This window comes from Callithrix jacchus, chromosome 15, assembly GCF_049354715.1.
Source record: "Callithrix jacchus isolate 240 chromosome 15, calJac240_pri, whole genome shotgun sequence".
Classification (NCBI taxonomy): Eukaryota; Metazoa; Chordata; class Mammalia; order Primates; family Cebidae; genus Callithrix; species Callithrix jacchus.
The window spans coordinates 83306921-83324691 of NC_133516.1; the positions used below are offsets into that span (position 1 = coordinate 83306921).

At 39.1% G+C, this 17771-nt stretch overlaps 1 protein-coding gene and 1 long non-coding RNA gene across 4 annotated transcripts in view; one reads left to right on the forward strand and one right to left on the reverse strand.

Annotated features, from left to right (window-relative positions):
* The first annotated feature begins 39 nt into the window (after nt 1–39).
* Nucleotides 40–5078, forward strand: LOC118147722 (uncharacterized). The gene is made up of 2 exons (XR_013527615.1): nt 40–158; nt 4887–5078. It is a non-coding gene; the product is annotated as an uncharacterized LOC118147722 (long non-coding RNA).
* Nucleotides 3714–17771, reverse strand: part of POGLUT1 (protein O-glucosyltransferase 1) — a 29405-nt gene continuing 15347 nt past the window's right edge. For 2 of the 3 annotated variants that reach the window (XM_035274108.2, XM_035274107.3), the window contains 7 exons: nt 16814–16935; nt 12148–12207; nt 10621–10720; nt 8919–8977; nt 7246–7413; nt 6415–6471; nt 3714–5966 (listed from right to left, as the gene is read on the reverse strand). In XM_035274108.2, the coding sequence (XP_035129999.1) occupies nt 5810–5966; nt 6415–6471; nt 7246–7413; nt 8919–8977; nt 10621–10720; nt 12148–12207; nt 16814–16935 (723 nt within the window). In that variant the 3' untranslated portion in view covers nt 3714–5809. The remainder of the gene's footprint in view (nt 5967–6414; nt 6472–7245; nt 7414–8918; nt 8978–10620; nt 10721–12147; nt 12208–16813; nt 16936–17771) is intronic. The other variant, XM_035274111.3, reaches the window with a different exon arrangement.

A 17771-nucleotide genomic window follows, 5' to 3' on the forward strand; every position in this document is an offset into this window, starting at 1 on the left:
GAGGGCGGGTAGTGCCCCTGCTGTGCTGAGTCCACCCCCGGAAGTGAGTTGGCTGCTGGAGGTGAAGCTCAGTGTGATCCGGCCAGGTCTTTGCTCCGTGTCTCAGTGGCTCCTGGGTCATACAAACGGAGTCTGCGGCTGGTTACGTTCAGCTCGAGGTGGTAACAGGTTAAAGTAATTTATCGTATTTAAAATGCCAGGAATCCCGCTTAAATGAGGAAGAAAGTGCAATATTCAAGTGCAAGTGGGGTACAGAAAGAGGGAAAGGCGATTTGTGCAAAAACAAGTCCAACCTACTCTGCCGACATTCGAGAAGCCTTCCACACTGGGCGGGGTCCGTTTGTACCTTGTCGGTTTTCTTTCCTAAAAAAACGAGCCATTGGAAATGGGTCTTGGTGCCAGTTACACCAAGATTTCGAGAACACTTTTTTGAAGAATCAGTTTTTTGGCAGGTCTTCATAAGGTAGATTTCACTCCCTTTAGTTCATATGTGTGTACTGCTTCTCAAAAGGCAGGAAAATTTCTGGAATTTCTATCAAGTATTTGATAGTCCAGCAATAATTTCCTGTCACTACCTCTGCAAACATATGCTTCGAAGTATAGTTTTCATTAAAATGAATGCATCTTAAATATTCTCAATATTTGTGTAATTTCATTTAATCCTTGTTAAGAAGCATACTCCCTTACTCACTGGCAATCCCGTCACCTCCTTTATTCCTTTCTAGTTGTAAATCATAATTGCCACACTGTAGTAGTAGTAGTAGTGTGGTAGTGTACAGTAAGTAGACTTACGGAGTTTGATAGCTGGAAATTCTACACATAAGTCCCCAAGAAGTGACTGACTAGAATGACCAGCTGAATTAGTGACAGCTCCATGAAAACTACTCTGGGAGACAAGATTTGATTCAGCACCCATCGTAGCACTTACTATACTGCATCATAATTTCCTATTTGTTAATCTGTCTCAATAAACTATCCTTGAGGTCAGATACCAAATATATTCATCTCTGTACCTCCAGGACCTAGAACCGTAGTAGGTGCTCAGTAAGTATTTGTCGAATGAATAATTCAGATCCCCTGACTTCTGGCTCTGGGTTGCTGCTTATCCCATGTTAGGTAGAGGTGGGCACTAAGATAAGGTACCAAGGCCTGAAAGCCCAAGAAAATGGCTGTACGGTCTGTTTCTAACCTATATGTAGAAAGAGCTAAATGCTTAAGATGACCCCACAATTATTCTGGGATGAGGGAGGACTTGAAATGGGTAGGAGGGTTTGGGTAGGTTGGGAAGGTTGAAATGGGTAGGAGGGTTGGGAGGATACTTACGAAATCCTTTATATACAGCTCAAATGCCCCAGGATTTACTAGCCTGTAGATGAGGTTATATTAACAGGCAAATTTTAAACTCCGTAACTTGTTTCTCCTTTGGGTAACTGAAGACTAATTTGTAAGGTTCCTTTTGCTACTTAATACCTTAAAAAAAAGTCCCCAGTCCTTTGGCTGCTGCTTACACTGTTGCTGCTCTTCCATCTTGAGCCCTCCCACGTTTCCTGCTTCCCCAATCCCTTAGGGCTTCCCTTCTTTTACCATGAGGGAAATACTCACCCTCCTCTGTAGTCTTGCTTTCTTTTTCTTTTCTTTTTTTGGATACAGTCTTAGCTCTGTTGCCCAGGCTGGAGGGCAGTGGCATGATCTTGGCTCCCCACAACCTCTGCCTCCTAAGTTAAAGCAATTCTTGTGTCTCAGCCTCCCAAGTAGCTGGGATTATAGGCATGTGCCACCACTCCCAGCTAATTTTTGTATTTTTAGTAAAGATGGCATTTCACCGTGTTGGCCAGGCTGGTCTTAAACTCTTGGCCTCAAGTGATCTGGCTGCCTAAGCCTTCCAATGTGCTGGGATTACAGGTGTGAGGCACTGTGCCCAGCCCTGTAGTCTGTTCTTTTTGAAGGTTCTCAGATCAACACAGTCTAATCCAGGAGTGTCCAATCTTTTGGCTTTCCTAGGCCACATTGGAAAATGGAGAATTATCTTGGGCCACACATAACACTAAATGTAGCTGATGAGCTAAAAAAAAAAAAAGTTCATGCATACATCTCATGTTTTAAGAATGTTAGCAAATTTGTGTTGGGCCACATTCACTACTTTCCTTGGCCACCTGCAGCTTGTAAGCCATGAGTTGGACATGCTTGGTCTAAGGCAGAAGGTGTTACGGGGTTTACTGGACTGTTTCACACATGGCTGGCTTATTCCCCAGGACTTGTGTTTGCCAGCAGGGAAGGATTTCAGTGCAGTCACCATACTTCTTGGAACACCATTCTTCTACCTTTAGCCCTTGTTGCTGAATTCTGTTTATAGAACCCAGTAGTTTCTTCCTTCATAGTGAATTTTTTCCCCAGGGGTTAGCAGGTTCCCTTTCCTGCCAGGTTCACCAAGTACTGCCCTTGCTACTCTTTTACATTTTGTTACATTATATATAAAACTTTCCCACAGCTAGAGAGAATGAATTTTGAGAACTCCAAAGACCATTTCATTTACTCATCCTTTGTGGTGTAAATTAATTTTTACCTCCACAAAGTTTCCCATCTTCTCCAGTTGGAAGTTTCTTCTTCCTCTAAACTCCAGATCCACATTGTCTTCATGAATAATCGGCACTCCTGTTGCCTTAATCACCTTCCATGTATATCTGATGCCTCTCATATTGTTTATCATCTTAACAACACAGCCCCTTGAGGTTAGGGAGCCTCTTGTAAACTTTCCTTATCTCTGTGCATAGTAGATGCTTAAGAAGTATCTGGCAAGTATTAAATGAGTGACCTGTAAATGTAACTCTGTTCCATCCACAGCATCTTACCTCTGGATGCAGTAAGATTATCCTAAGAGAGGGTATCTTCAGATGCATGTAAAGATAGACTTTTGTGTATCTGTGCTTTCTTTTTTTTTGAAACAGTGTCTCACTCCCATTGCCCAGGTGGGAGTGCAGTGGCTTGATCATGGTTTATTGCAGCCTCAACATCCTGAGCTAAAGCTATCCTCCTGCCTCTTTTTTTTTTTTTTCCTGTAGAGCCAAGGTCTCACCATATTGCCCAGGCTGGTCTTGAACTCCTGGGCACAAGTGATCCTTCTGCCTCAGCCTCCTGAAGAGCTGTGATTACAGGTGTAAGCCATGGTGTCTGGCCTGTTTTTACTCTTGTTTGTAGACAGTGTACAGGTTAAGTGTAGGGAGCTCTTGGAGGTGACTCAAATGAGCCCATTAAATTTTTTGCTCTTGGGAATTTTGGGCTGAGACAGAGCCTAATAGGCAATGGAACTACAGTATAGCAGCACCCTGGAAACAGTCAAAATTATTGCTGAGATTCCTGGAGGTGCCCTTGCTTCTGTCCTTCTGACCACTATGAAATTTGTTTAGATTCCACAAGATGCTCTCATATCCTTCTAGCAAGTTACTTTGCTTAAACTAGCTAGAGGCAGTTTCTGTTCTTGACAACTAGGAAAATCTGACTGGATAGAGTAGAATAAGGTGAGTCACTGACAGCACATAGATAACACTCCCAAAATAAAGAAAGAAAAAGCATTATTTGTGTTATCCAAGTATCCTGTTTCATTCAAATAAACTATTCTTTCCTTGATAAAAAGCATGGCCATTAGCTCTCTGAAAAGGAAAGGGTAAATTTGGGACTGAATTAGTAATAATGACAACAAATAAAACCTTCAAAAGTCGTGGGGAAACAAATTATTTTCAAAAACAAACATTTTACATAGTTACACACCATCCTCATATCATGTACACTGAGGTAAACAGACAAGTACAAAATCTGAATAACATTTGTTATATTTAAAGACAAAGATCCCTTATTGGTTCTTCAAAGGGCAGGTGAGGATTTACATGGATCCAGTTCTTACAGTCTTATCTAATCATCCTTTGAAGCCAGTAACAATCTGTATATAGGATCTAGTTAAGCCAACTGTCTCCATTCCTCCATCTGTCCACCCACCCAACAGTTATTTGGGATCTACTCTATGTGAGGCACTGTGCTGGATCATGGAGACATCAAGATGAGTAAAACTAGATTCTCACATGTTAATAAGCTCACAGAACAGTAGGAGAAACAGTCAAGCAATTACAGTGATGGCATAAAATACAGACATAAGCAAAGTACTATGGTAGCCCCTAACTGCCTTGAGGAATGAATGAAAGGAGTCAGAAAGAAGGTGATGTTTGAGCTGCAACTTGAAGCTAAATGGGGAACATCCCAGGGAAATGAATCTTCAGCTCCTAATCTAAAAGATAGAAGATTTTGTTTCTATTTTAATGAGAGGAAATTAAAACACAGAGAGAATGATTACACCTAGTAGGACCTCATAGTGATCAGGCAAAACCATAGTACAACTCAGCAATCTGGACTGCCTATTGCTAGACTTATAGCACCTAAGAACACGGTCCCTTTGCATTGCTAGTACTCGGAAAAAAAAAATCCAACTTTAAACATCTTCTTATTCCATGAAATGATCTTACCAGGGATGTTCAACTTCTCTAAAAAGGTCATTAGACTTAAAATTTTGTGGAAAGAAGTTTAAAAAGCCAAATACATTGCTGACAAATGGAATGTCTGATTTTATGTGACTGAATCTCAAATTTACTAATTCTGAAACTAGTAAATACCAAATAGTTCTTAAGAGACAAAGGAAGAGAGGTGATTTCTCTGTGGAAAGGTTGGGCCTAAGAGTCAAGGATAGTTCTAAGTCATCAGACTCCAGAGCTTTAATCTCAACATTTTTCTTCATGTTAGAGAGGTTAAACTACTACCCAAAATGTCTTTTTAAAAAAATGAAAAAGGAGTCACTCCAATATGGATTTGTACTAAAACAAATATCTTCTATATATTTGAAGGTGAATGCTCTAAACTACCAACTGAATGGCACGTTTACATACGAAGACTCCTTGTGGTTCCTGCAAGACAGAGTGTCAATGACCCCTGCGGTGATCAACTTAAGAAGGAAAAATATTAAAGGTGTGCAAAGGGTGCGGAGGAGCTGCTGCTCTATATATAGTTCTATTAAAGAATGAGGAATACTTCCTAAATTTATTAAGAGGCATTTGTCTTTTTTTTTTTTCTTTAGAGAGACATTAAGAAGTAGGGCATGAAGGCACAAAAAGGGAACCTGAAATCCAATTGCAATAATTACTTATGCAATTGACCTCTTTCTGGGGCATTATAGAAACCTCCTGAGTAACAGAGTTTATGCTTTTACAAAAGAGAACTCCTACATCATTGTGTGGCATGGCTACCGCTTCCTTAGACAGTTCAGAGAATGATCCCCAAGTATTATTCATAAACCCCATAGGGTTTCCTCCATTAAAATAAAGCGACAGAGAATCATGCCTAGAATAATTTCACAATTTCAGCAATGAGTTGTACTACTTCCAAATGATGAATTTTCTGCTCCAAATAATGGGACAAAGGGCATCATCATATGGACACAGTCAATTTCACAGTGATGGACACACACAGATGGATGACCTGAGGCACAAGCAGTGATTGGTCTTAAGAAAATGAAAGGTAGAGTTGCATTCAAAATCCACATCTCATGATTTCTGGTCCTTATTCATCCAAAAATTGATTAGACACAGTGGATTAGACACATTTTAAATCTTTCTCAAGAACTGCTTCGAGTGCAGCATGATAAGGAAAATCAGGTATTTGGCTTGGTAACAGGTATTCAAGATATGGGTGCCCAGCTTATGGTAAGCTTCTCACCATAGGATATCTGAGGTCTGTTGCTACAGAGAGGACTGTGGTCCTATGATGACTACTATAGTTCAGTTTTCAACATTTTGGGAATAATCTGATCATAACCTTTCCTTCTTGTTACATTGTAAGACAAGAATTTAGAGTATTCAGTCAAGAGGTTCTCCCAGTAACAGGTGATGTCATCCATCTGCAAGTGGTTCCTAATAAACTGGCTTCCCCTAGAGACAAGATTTAAGAGGAAAATGTTAAAGCACAAAATTGAATAATAATAACAGTCTACATTTGAGTGCTTACCTTGTGCCAAGCATTATTCAGAGTATTTTATATAAATTAATTCATTTAAGCCTCAAGAACCAACCCTCTGGCAATCACATCCACATACATGCATGTAGCAATAGAACTTAACCTCTTTTTTCTTTAAAAGAAGCATATAAACAGCCAATGTTCATAAAAAGTACCTGTTTACCTCAAAGATTTCAGTCCACCCCTATAAAGCTTGGCACAGGTAGGCATGTGTATGTTTTCCCCCAGGACAGCTTTAGTTCTGAATTATCTCCATATAATGAGGATGAAATGCAGATATCACCATGGTAACAATATTCAGATAACTTTAGCTAGGGCATAATGGGGATGATAAAGTGGAAAGAGAAAATGAACAGAACTCACCTTTCAGCAATCTCTTGAGCTACATCATCATTTGCCTTTACAAATTGTAACAGCTCTCTAAAATGAAAAGAATTATTAGACTCTGAAATACAGACCAACCTCATTAGCATGAAGTCAGAAAGACCATATAGATTGAGGTCTACAGATAATTTTAGATATGTGGATGGTGGGTTATTTCTTTAAAGCAAAGGTATCAGGGTCCTCTCAAGAACAAAATAATAACAAAAAAAGCTCACATTCTGATTAAAGGCAGCCTATTGTAGATTTGGGGCATATTTGAGAAAATACAGAAGTTATTCTCTCTCTATATATATTTCACTATATTTGTATATATAAAGAGTGAAATATAATTTCCATCCTTGTCTCCAAATTCTTGCTCTGGGCACCAGAAGAGTGAAGTAGGTTCACATTTCTGGCCCTTCTCTCTACCTCTTCCTAGCTCCTCCCATCATGACAGGAAATTTGCCTAAGCTTCACTTGAGTCAATTCTCATGCTGTATCTGAAAATCCTTTTGACAATATAATAAGATTGAATATCCCTATCTTTAGTCTTTGAGAGATTAGAGCTTTTTCACTTCATTTTGTCTGAATGTTTCATTTGAAACCAGTATTAAAGCACTTTTTCAAATTAAATTCCACTTATAGCCTACTTGGATAATAATGCCATACTATATGTGCAAACCAAGGGGAAAAAAAGCTTTCAGTGGAAAAAAATCATAGGACTAAATGTCTTACATGACTGGATTTAAGGCATTTACATAGTTATTGAATTTTTTTTAAAGCAGATTGCAAGGGTCTTTAGAAAGTCTTCATTGGGGAATAATTGCTTACTGGACATTGGAGAGATCTGTTTTGACTGGGATATAGTGAACCCATGGCTTCAGTTGTGGATAGAAGAACTCTAGCCACTCATCACCAACATGGAAAACAAGTGAACCACACAGGAAGAGATGTTTAAACCGGAAACTTGCAGCTACACCCCGAAAATTAAACAGATACCTGGGGAAAAACGAACAAAATACATTTGATACTGTATGTCTGCTGCCATAAATACTACCTTTTATGCTTAATCTCTCCTCCCCTTCTTTCCTTTTATCATTCCTCTCCATTCTCTTTCCATTTTGAGTTTTCAAAGACACATTAGTATGTTCCTAACAGGATTCGATCAATTCCTTGCTTTACTAGGGTTAGGACTACAGGTTGCTCTGGGAATGTCAGAGTGATGAAAAATAGGGGATATTTTCTCTAGACAGATCTAGATAGGGTCAGGAGCTGGGTGCCGGGTAGAGTGGATACAGGGCTCAGAAGGAAATGACAGCTTGTTGTAAATTTGGAACATATTTGAGAAAATAAATGTTCAATGGTAAACATAAAATATAATGAGTGAAAAAAATTTCACAAGCCTTTCTAAGCCTAATGTCTCTAACTAGTCATAGCCTCCCAAAGCCTTATATTTCCTCTAGTGTACTCCATCTGGTCAAAGGTCTCCACTGCTTCCTGGACATCACCTTCTTCTCTTGTAGAGTAGTGGTCCCCAACCAGTTTCATGGGAGACATTTTTTCCATGGATGGGCAGTGTGGGGAGATGGTTTTGGATGAAACTGTTCCACCTCAGATCATCAAGCATTAGTTAGATTCTCATAAGGAGCACGCAACCTAGATCCCTTGCATGCGCAGTTCACAATATGGTTTGTGCTTCTTTGAGAATCTAATGCCAAGGCTGATCTGACAGAAGGCAGAGCTCGGGCGGTAATGCTAGCTTGCCCAATGCCTAACAGACCAGTACCATGGCTCGGGGGTTGGGAACCTCTGATATGCAGAGGAGAATGATGAAAACCTAATCAATTTTCAAAGAAATGCCCATGGGGGTGGGGGGAAGCTGTCTTCTCAGCATTTCTTATGCATGCTTCTGTCTCCAAGCAGAGTTGCTTTTATCATGTAGTTGCTACTCTGTGTGTCACTGGCACTCTTATCTCTGAGTCACCCCCACCACCACTGTCCTCCTCTAGACCTGGTTTTACCTGTTCATCTAATTCTTAGTCCCAGAATTTTATTTTATTTCTCTTAGAGACAGGATCTCACTATGTAGCCCAGGCTGGTTTTGAACTCTTGGGCTCAAAGGATCCTCCTACCTCAGCCTTCCAAGTAGCAAAGACTACAGGACCATGCCACCATACCAGGATAATAATTCTAATATTTATTAATCAGAGAAATATTTATTCTAACTTCAACTATTGGGTGGGTGGGACATATGGAGAGGTAATTCCATTACTGTGATTACTAGCACGCAGCTGTGTGGAAGCAGGAAAAATGTTCTGTTCTTCTCTACAGTCCCTGCAGAACTCGGGTCAGTGCACATAGGCCCTCAGGAAAAGCCAATGAAATGAATTAGTGCAACTTTCATACACTGCAGCTGGGCCTTTATATTAAAGTTCTCACCCAAAGTGAAGCTATTTCAAAAGCAATATGGAAACCAAGAGAGTCAGGAGTCCTGGAAATCTTACTTGTATTTGCAGTGATCCACAAGATGGACATCCTTAGCAGCAGGCTTTCCTAAGGTATCCTTTAATTGGAAAGGACATTATTAGTATTAGCAGCAACAGCATTTATTGGTGATCATTGCGCAGCAAGCATTGTTAAACATTTTATCAGCATTACCTCATTTAAGCTTCATAATCAATATACACAGGAGACATTATTATTTCCATTACATAAATGCAGAAGCTAAGGCTCAAAATGTGGCTCTAAATAGATGAGCCAGGGTTTTATCCAGGGCCCGGTCTGATTTTAGAGTTTAAGTTCACCTAAAGCCATGTTGCCCTCCTTTGAATTCATATGTCACAGTCTGCAGCACACTTCCCTTTGTGTAACTTATGTATGCAGAGAAGGTCCCAAGTGCTAGCTGATGGTCTTAGGGATGTATATAGCCCATGCTCAAATTTGGGCATACGAAGTATTTTTTAAAAAGTCAAATCATTGCCAACATTTATAGGTGGTAGGATACTTGCAAAAATCCAGATTTCCAAACTTTCTTGGAGAATAAAAAGGAAGATCTGGCAAACTGGGCTCTTATTAACATTTGGAACTGTTATTACTCTCTCTTGCTCACCCCTTGACATCATCTGCTGGCCCCTGGGGACATCTGAGTTTGATCCCCATGTACAATCCATCCACCTTAGCACATGGTAGACTCCTTGATGAGGGAACAAGTTTTGTTTGCTTCTGTAGCCTCCCACAGTAGATGCTAATAACCTGTGTTCTGAATGAATACATTTTTCATATTTTTATTATTTAACAGTTTCTTAAGCTCACTTGCCTCTGTCTGATTAAAACTGCGTGAAATCATACACGCACCTCAGATTTACTTAGTTTTCTCCCAGGAAGTCTAAAGCTTTTTCTCATAGCATCCTCATATAGGGTATGGAAATTTAATATGAAGAAATTTAGGACTTTAATTTCTTTGATTAAGGCAAAAAGCCATGGGGCATTAAGAGGAGAGAGTGGACTGTAAACCATGGATCCCATGTTTGGCTTCACCTTAGAATCACTTGAAAAGTTGTAAAGAAATGAAGATTCCTAGACACCATCCCCAGAGATCCTGATTCAATTTTAAGCTCTCTGGTTGTATTGCACAGCCAGGGTTGAGACCATTGATTTAAACCAGGGGTTGGCAAACTACAACCCACAGGCCAAATCTGACCCACTGCTTGTTTTTGTTACAGACCAATAAATGTTTACATTTCAAATGGTTAAAAAAAGGCAAAAGAAGAATATCTTATGACAACTTAAAATTACATGAAATTCAAATTTCACTGCCCATAAATAAAGTTTTTATAAGAACACTGCCAGGCTCATTCATTTACAAACTGCCTATGGCTGCTTTCATACTGCTGTTAGCAACTACAACAGAGACCATACAACCTGCAAAACCTACAATATTTACTATTTGGCCCTTTCTGGGAAAAGGGTGTGACCCCTGGTTTAAATCTTCAAAGTAGTGTAATATACTAGTCATAATATGGCCAGAAAAGCAATGTAAGTTTGAAAAAGGAGAATTTACATATATGCTAATGCTGGTTCATAGAACTTTCTCTACATTCACCTCACCACTGAGAGGAAACCTAATCTCAAATTCTACTCAGGTGGCAATGTTCTTTGAGTGAGAATGTTCACTGCTGTAGTTCTAGTCAGATGACTGGTGATTACTTTCATAGATTTCCAGGCCTGGTTTTTGGTGTATTCTGCATCAACAAGTTTCGGATTTTTCCGAGACAGAAGAATGAGAGGATCTCGTTCTGGACTTGTCCTATAAAAGAAACACGTGACATAAAACTGTGTGGCCTATATTAGAATACTGTTCCCAATCCCTAAAAGATGAGCGGAACTAGGACCCTGTGGAATGCCTCTGCACAAATGGACAATTCACTGGTGTCGAGACAGCAGAGGAAGATGCTGAGTACCGCAGCATCTAGATCGTTCAGAGCTAGTCCCCTCTCTACCTTTAGGGCTGGATTGCTTGGCTCTTCTTTGCTTGCATTTGGTCTTAAAGGGTATGTTGTTTGGGTCACTATAGTCAAATCCCAGGGAATGATTTTCCTTTTAGGAAAGTTCATGTAGCTTCTATAATCACTGGTGCTCCTAACTGTGAGACTTGGTAGTCAGCACTCACCAAAACAGCTGCATGACTTTTGTTATGTATGTTCTGTACAGTCCAATATAATATTCAATTTATAAAAAAATGCACAAAAACTAAAGGGCTTAAAAACCTGATGACTATATGTGGAAAAATTTCTAGTGATTTTCCAAGTAGCAGAGGGTCTTGACATGTGAGACATCATGGATTCCTGGATAATCTGTTCAGAACTATGAACCAACTCCCTCTCCTTTCCAGAAAAATGTATATATCCCCACATAATTTCCTAAAACTCTTGAAGTCCAGACATGATCCTCAAGTTAATCTGTGACCTCAAGATTTAAGAATCAGAGAAGTTAATAAGAAACAGGACATAGTGGCTGGTTAATCCATTTACATCCTAAAGTCTATCTGCCAAGTGAAGAGGAGGATGAAGAGAGAGTATAATCTCTGGCAAGGACTCACTTGCTAAAACTACGAAACCCTTCTCCCTTTACAGCCTTTTCTATTCATCTGCTCCACAGATATTTATTGCACATCTACATGCCAGGAACTGTTCTTGGCACTGGGAATATGGAGCTGAACAACACAGGGGCCTCCTACTACCTTTGCCATGTTTCTCTTCTCTTTCCTCCCTGCTCCCATCTTCATTTTCAGCAGTCTCAGTCTGTTCTCCTAACGACTATATGGCAGCTGCATGGTCTGATAAAAAAGGCAGTCAAGAGATGTGATGAGTCCTGCTCCGCATTAACCAACAGAGTGACCGTGGCATGATCATAAGCTACTCCTAGGGACTGTAAGACACTCATCTGTTCTGTTTGACATTACACAATCAATGCCAGACACATTTGTGACACTATGTAAAATATCTGTTAGAGGACTGAAATGGATGAACTTTACTTCTATGAAGATCAACTCAATCAATGGCAATTTGGTCAAATAATTTGAATTATTCTCAAATCTAAAATTGGGACTCCACATTTCTTTCTTGGTTACCTTAGCTTTCCCTTTGAACTACAGAGTTTGTCATACCCTCATGATTACTTACATTTTATATTACTTGGAAGAATATCTTTGTAAAATGTCAAAAAGTAACTCACCTCGATCCTCGGAAATATGCTGTAGAGTTTTTCTTCTTCCATGGCCACTGTGCTGCTGACCTAAGAATACAGAATTTAATTCGTTTCAATATATCTTTTTCAACTATGTAAGAATGCGCTTTAACCATTTCTGGAGATTATTTCTGAGCTTTATATTTCTAAATAAGTCTGATCAAAGCTACTTAAAAGAAAAATCCCTAAAAGACACTTTGTTTCCTTTTGCTATCATTTCATTGCTCTGGAGGTGCTACCCAGTTATATCTACAATCTACTCCCTATTAACAAGTTAACAACATTGAAAGAAAAGCCCCCAAACCCTGAAGGTCACGATTAGGTCGGTTTATAATTTGGCAAATGTGGATTTCCTCTATACTTTAAGTAGGGTGCTATTGATGAAATTAATTATGTAAACAGAACTGGAAAAAAAAGGGCATCAGAAATTAAAACGGAAATCACTCTCTGATTTTGTGTTTTCAATAGGTGGAAAGTGTCATCAGATTTAGTCTGATATTTGGAAAGCAACCTGGTATTCTCAAAGCCGGACAAAGTAGTGTATAAAGATAAAGTCCTTGAAACTCAGGTCTCAGTACACATTACTATGACCAGCCTTCCTTGCTGAAAGTGCTAGCTCACAGATGCATCATGCTTAACTTTCTTTGTATAAACCCTCCCTGCACAGAAGTCTGCACAGCATCTTCCTCTGCAAGAGGGGAAGGCTGAACTGAAGTTAATGAGGGATTGGTGGGCTGTATTACGGTAATGGAGAAACTTAGGATATAAACTTTCTAGGCATAGGTCCTTTTCAGATACATATAATGTCACACTGCCCATTTTTCCTAAGCTGAGAATGCTGCTCAGTATTTTCCAGGACCTCAGACCTCCACCCTCAGCCAATCTGGCTCATCCTCTGGCCCTCTCTGGCTGGATCACCTTTACCTGATTCTACAGTCTAAGGCCAGAACTATTTGGTTTTTCCCCATACTTCTTCCTCCCCAAACAGAAACACTATAGCACTGGATTTTTTTTGTTGTATTTTTAGTGGAAAATGTTCCATGCTCCTCATGCAAAGTTCTCATGAAAAAGCATAAAGATTAAAGTAAAAAATCATCTGGAATCTCCCTATCCACAGGTAACACTGTAACATTTTAGCCAAGAATTTCCTCGCAATCATTTCTTCCTATTTCAAAATACTGAGCGGAATTCTCAGCTGAGTGAAAATGAGCAGTGTGACATTATATGTATCTGAAAAGGAACTATGCCTAGAAAGTTTATATCCTGCCGGGTGCGGTGGCTCATGCCTATAATCTCAGCACTTTGGGAGGCTGAGGCAGGTGGATCACAAGGTCAAGAGATGGATACCATCCTGGTCAACAAGGTGAAACCCCGTCTCTACTAAAAATACAATAATTAGCTGGGCATGGTGGTGCGCGCCTGTAGTCCCAGCTGCTCGGGAAGCTGAGGCAGGAGAATTGCTTGAACCCAGAAGGCAGAGGTTGCGGTGAGCCAAGGTCATGCCATTGCACTCCAGCCTGGGTAACAACAGCGAAACTCCATCTCAAAAAAAAAAAAAGAAAGTTTATATCCTAAGTTTCTCCATTACCTCCAGTAGCTTTCAACTGGGGGTAATTTTGCCCATCCCTTCCACCCAGGGGATATTTGGCCATGTCTGTAGACGTTGTTACTACTAGGGGACTGCTATTGGCATTTATTGGGTAAAGATCAGAGATGCTGATAAACAATCCTATAGTAGACAGCTCCCATGACAAAGAATTATCCAGCCCCAAATGTCAGCAGCACTAAGAAAGTTTGCTGCTGTGAAGTTTGCTGCTAACCATGTAACAGAGGTCATACCATACATACCATTAGGTAACATTTTTAATAGGAAATATAAATAATAATAACAGCCAACATCCATATAGCACTTTACTATGTTACAGACATTGTTCTAAGTGCTTTATATATATCAAATCATTCTCACACTCTTTAAGAGGTAGGTTTTATCATCCCTATTTTACAAATGAGGTCCTTCAGAGGTTAAGCAACTTGCCAGAGTCATGCAGCTGATAAGAGCCAGGAATTGAACCCAGAGTTTTTAACCCTACACTGCCTTTCCATTCATGCACAATATTCCATTTTATAATCTCTGGCAAAGACTCACTGCAAACATTCCATTTTATAGTCATGCTTTGATTTACTTCATCCTTTATTGATGGGCTTTTAGGTGTTGTCTAACTTTCTGCTCTAAGAAACAACATGGTAGTAAACATCCTTGTACACACATCTTTGCACACTTGTCTAATTAATTCCTTACAATACATTCTAGATGTGAAACAGCTGGGTTAAAGGATACACAGTATACATTTCCAATTCTGATACATATTGTCAAACTACCTAACAAAAATGTATCAATTTACACTCAAAGTTACTATTTCCTTGGTCCCTGGGAAAGTTGTGTTTAATATACACAGACCCAAACTGTGTATCACTGTTTTCTCTCTCTTTCGTTATCCTAACCTACCCATCATCCTTCAAAATACCTAGGCTAGGACTTGTTTCCCCAGGCAAGTGCTAACAGTGGCCACCAAGCCTGGTGCTACTCCAGCCCTCTTTTTTAAACCCTCTCTGACAGCAGCAAACGAAATCTTTAAATCTGTAGAGAACATGAATTCTCCTACAGAGTGAAATATAAGTCAGTGGGCACAAACTCCCAAAATATTAGAAAAATAGACTGAAGAGTGGCAGGCAAACATCAATGCAGATAAACAAGCAGATTATTAAATTTTCAAAGTAATAAATGAACATCACTAGAGATTCTAATGGAGGGTTCCAAAAAAAAAATTGCAATTCTATAACCACGAATAAATACAATTGAATAAAATGGGAAGGTATCAAAAGAAAAAAGTATTTATATAATATTAGGCTTTAAAACATTCTATCTGCCTAAAAATTGCTTACTAGTTTACAAGGGGGAAATGTTATCAATAACTACACAGTGGAGTAACTGGATAACACCTGACCCCAGGAGTTTGGGTCCGGCCTGGGCAACATAGTGAGATCCTGCCTCTTAAATAAATAAATATTATATAAATAAATAAATTGATGTGTCTGTTTCATATGTACTGACATGGAAAGATTACTTATATATACCAATAAGTTGGGGGGAAAGTTGCCTAAGGTTGAATTTGTAAAATTTTATGAGCATACATAGGCTTCATAGTAAAAATGTTTTCGAAGATTTTAAAAACAAGGCAGCTGCATGGCAGGTGGGAAAAGAGCTACAAAAAGAAGAATGTGAAAAGGCTATTTACAAGCACCTGAGGGAAATTAAAAAAAAAAAAAGGATTAGAAAACTAAGGCCAAGAATAACTTAGGGGAAAAAAAATTTTAAACCTTTTTTTCAGCTAAGTGTGGTGGCTCATGCCTGTAATCCCGGCACTTTGGGAGGTCAAGGCGGGAGGATCACTTGAGCCCGGGAGTTTGAGATCAGCCTAGGAAACATAGCAAGACCTTATCTCCACAAAAAATTTCAAAAAACAACCAACCAAAACCAACCAAAACCACACCCTTTTTTCCCCCTCTCTGAAAATTATGTTCAAAACCTCAAAATGACAGTCTCAGTGTCAGGAAAACACAAGGAATATTAAGTGGTAAAGTAAGCCGGATAATGCACTTGAAAACCGGAACTTCAGGCCTGGATTTGCTTCTGACCTTGACCAGGTCACTAAACCTTTCTGGGCCTTTATTCCCTTATCCCGGGAATAAAGGGCTGGACAAAGACAATTTTTAGTTCCAGTTCTGTAAAATCTGAGACTAAGTTGTTATTTTAAAAATTTTCCAAATTATACCCACTGGAGAAGTTTGTTTTCTAACAAAGGGCTCTTCCTGCCACTGAGGACTGCAGCCCTGTATGTTTCTTCAGGAAGGGAGCATTCCCTTACCTCTTTGAATTTTCAGCTGCATTTAGTAGATGTGATGGGTATTTATGGGAACAAGGTTGAATTATTTGCTTTCCTTATACCTGAGGGAAGACCTATAATGACTGTGTTTCTGAAAGTTTCTTAATTAAGCACCAAAGTTGTTTGAATCATCATGTAAAATGTAGCTGGGTAAGAAATACCTACAGCTTGGATGAGCTACACAATCTAAATTCTGAAATGATAGCAGAATGGAGTCAACAGGCCAAGGCACGTCTGTCATGAATCAGAGAGAATCTGGAATAAGCTTATACCTGAGATTCTTATGGGGCATTTATGATCCTTCAGTCCTGCCTAAAGAACTTGGCTCTCAATTGCCACGTATGTTTATGTTCTTCCAAATAATTTTCTATCCTCCCCTGTGACACCGTCATTCATTTTTTTCTTATTATGAAAGTAATTCACTCTTATTTAAAGACTCTTAAATATAAAAAAATTTAAAATAGAAAACAAGTCTCTGATAATCCCTCCCAGAGAGGCATTGCTGATAGTTTAGGATAGGTTATTCTGCCCTTTCTATGGATAATGTAAATATTTTTAGACACATACCAAATTGTTTATGCTACTGTTTGCTGTCTTTAATTTTTAACTTAAAAATTAGTCATTTAAAAGTAAATAATTGGTTATATTCTATGGCTTATTTCAAGAAAACCCAGAAAGAGGAAAAAATAAAACCTCTTTAAAGGACCTACCTCACCAGATCTTCTCTGAAGAGGTCCCACCGTCCAAGACCTGTAGGATAAATTGGCCAAACAGCAGGTCCCCCTTCCCAAAATGTCCAAGCAGGATACATGATATCATGGTACTCTGATGTCTTCAACAAAAACAGACAGGTCATTCTAAATCAGTCTTGGAACAGAGTGAAAAGAGGCAACTGCAATCATGCCACAGGATCTGGACAGCCTTGGTTTAGTGTCATATTGCCAAAGATATATTTTCCCTATTCTGCAAAGTCTAGCCTGTAGACATTAAAAGGCAAAAGTGATCATGGATTAGAAGTCATGGGCTCACTGAAGTCTAGAATTTAGAATCACAAATTAAAGGTCAACTTTTTCAGTTCCCCCACATCCTGTTTTTCTAGAAGATGTATACTGTTAAGGTTTTCAATTTAAGGAAACACTATTCCCAACTCTAAATAATCACAGAGCTCTCTCATTGTTTAACTCTTACACTTAGAGTTCACACTGTCTTACCAGTTTTTTGTTATTTCCCAGTGGGTTTTTTTTTTTTTTTTTTTTTTTTGAGAGTAGGAGCCAAGAAATACAGTGCAATGGTTAAGACTGTGGGCTGTAGAGGCAGATCATTGCTGACTCCACCTCTCTACAGCTCTAGCAAGTTACTGAATGGTTCTATACCTCAGCTTCCTTATCATTGTAATGAGGGAAACAATAATATCAATAATATGATCTACCTAAAAGGCTTATTTTGAATATTAAATTAGTTGATAAATCTTAGAACAGTATCTGGCACATTGTACGCACTTGATAAATATTAGCTAGTGTTATCTCATGCTGTGGGCTCACATTGGTTGGTTATTCATTGATCAGGGTCAGAAGTATGGATGAGCAGAATGAGAGGAAGGGATGTTATCATATATCTTTTGAAAGAAGTTTGAGGCCTGGCACAGTGGCTCATTGCCTATAATCCCAG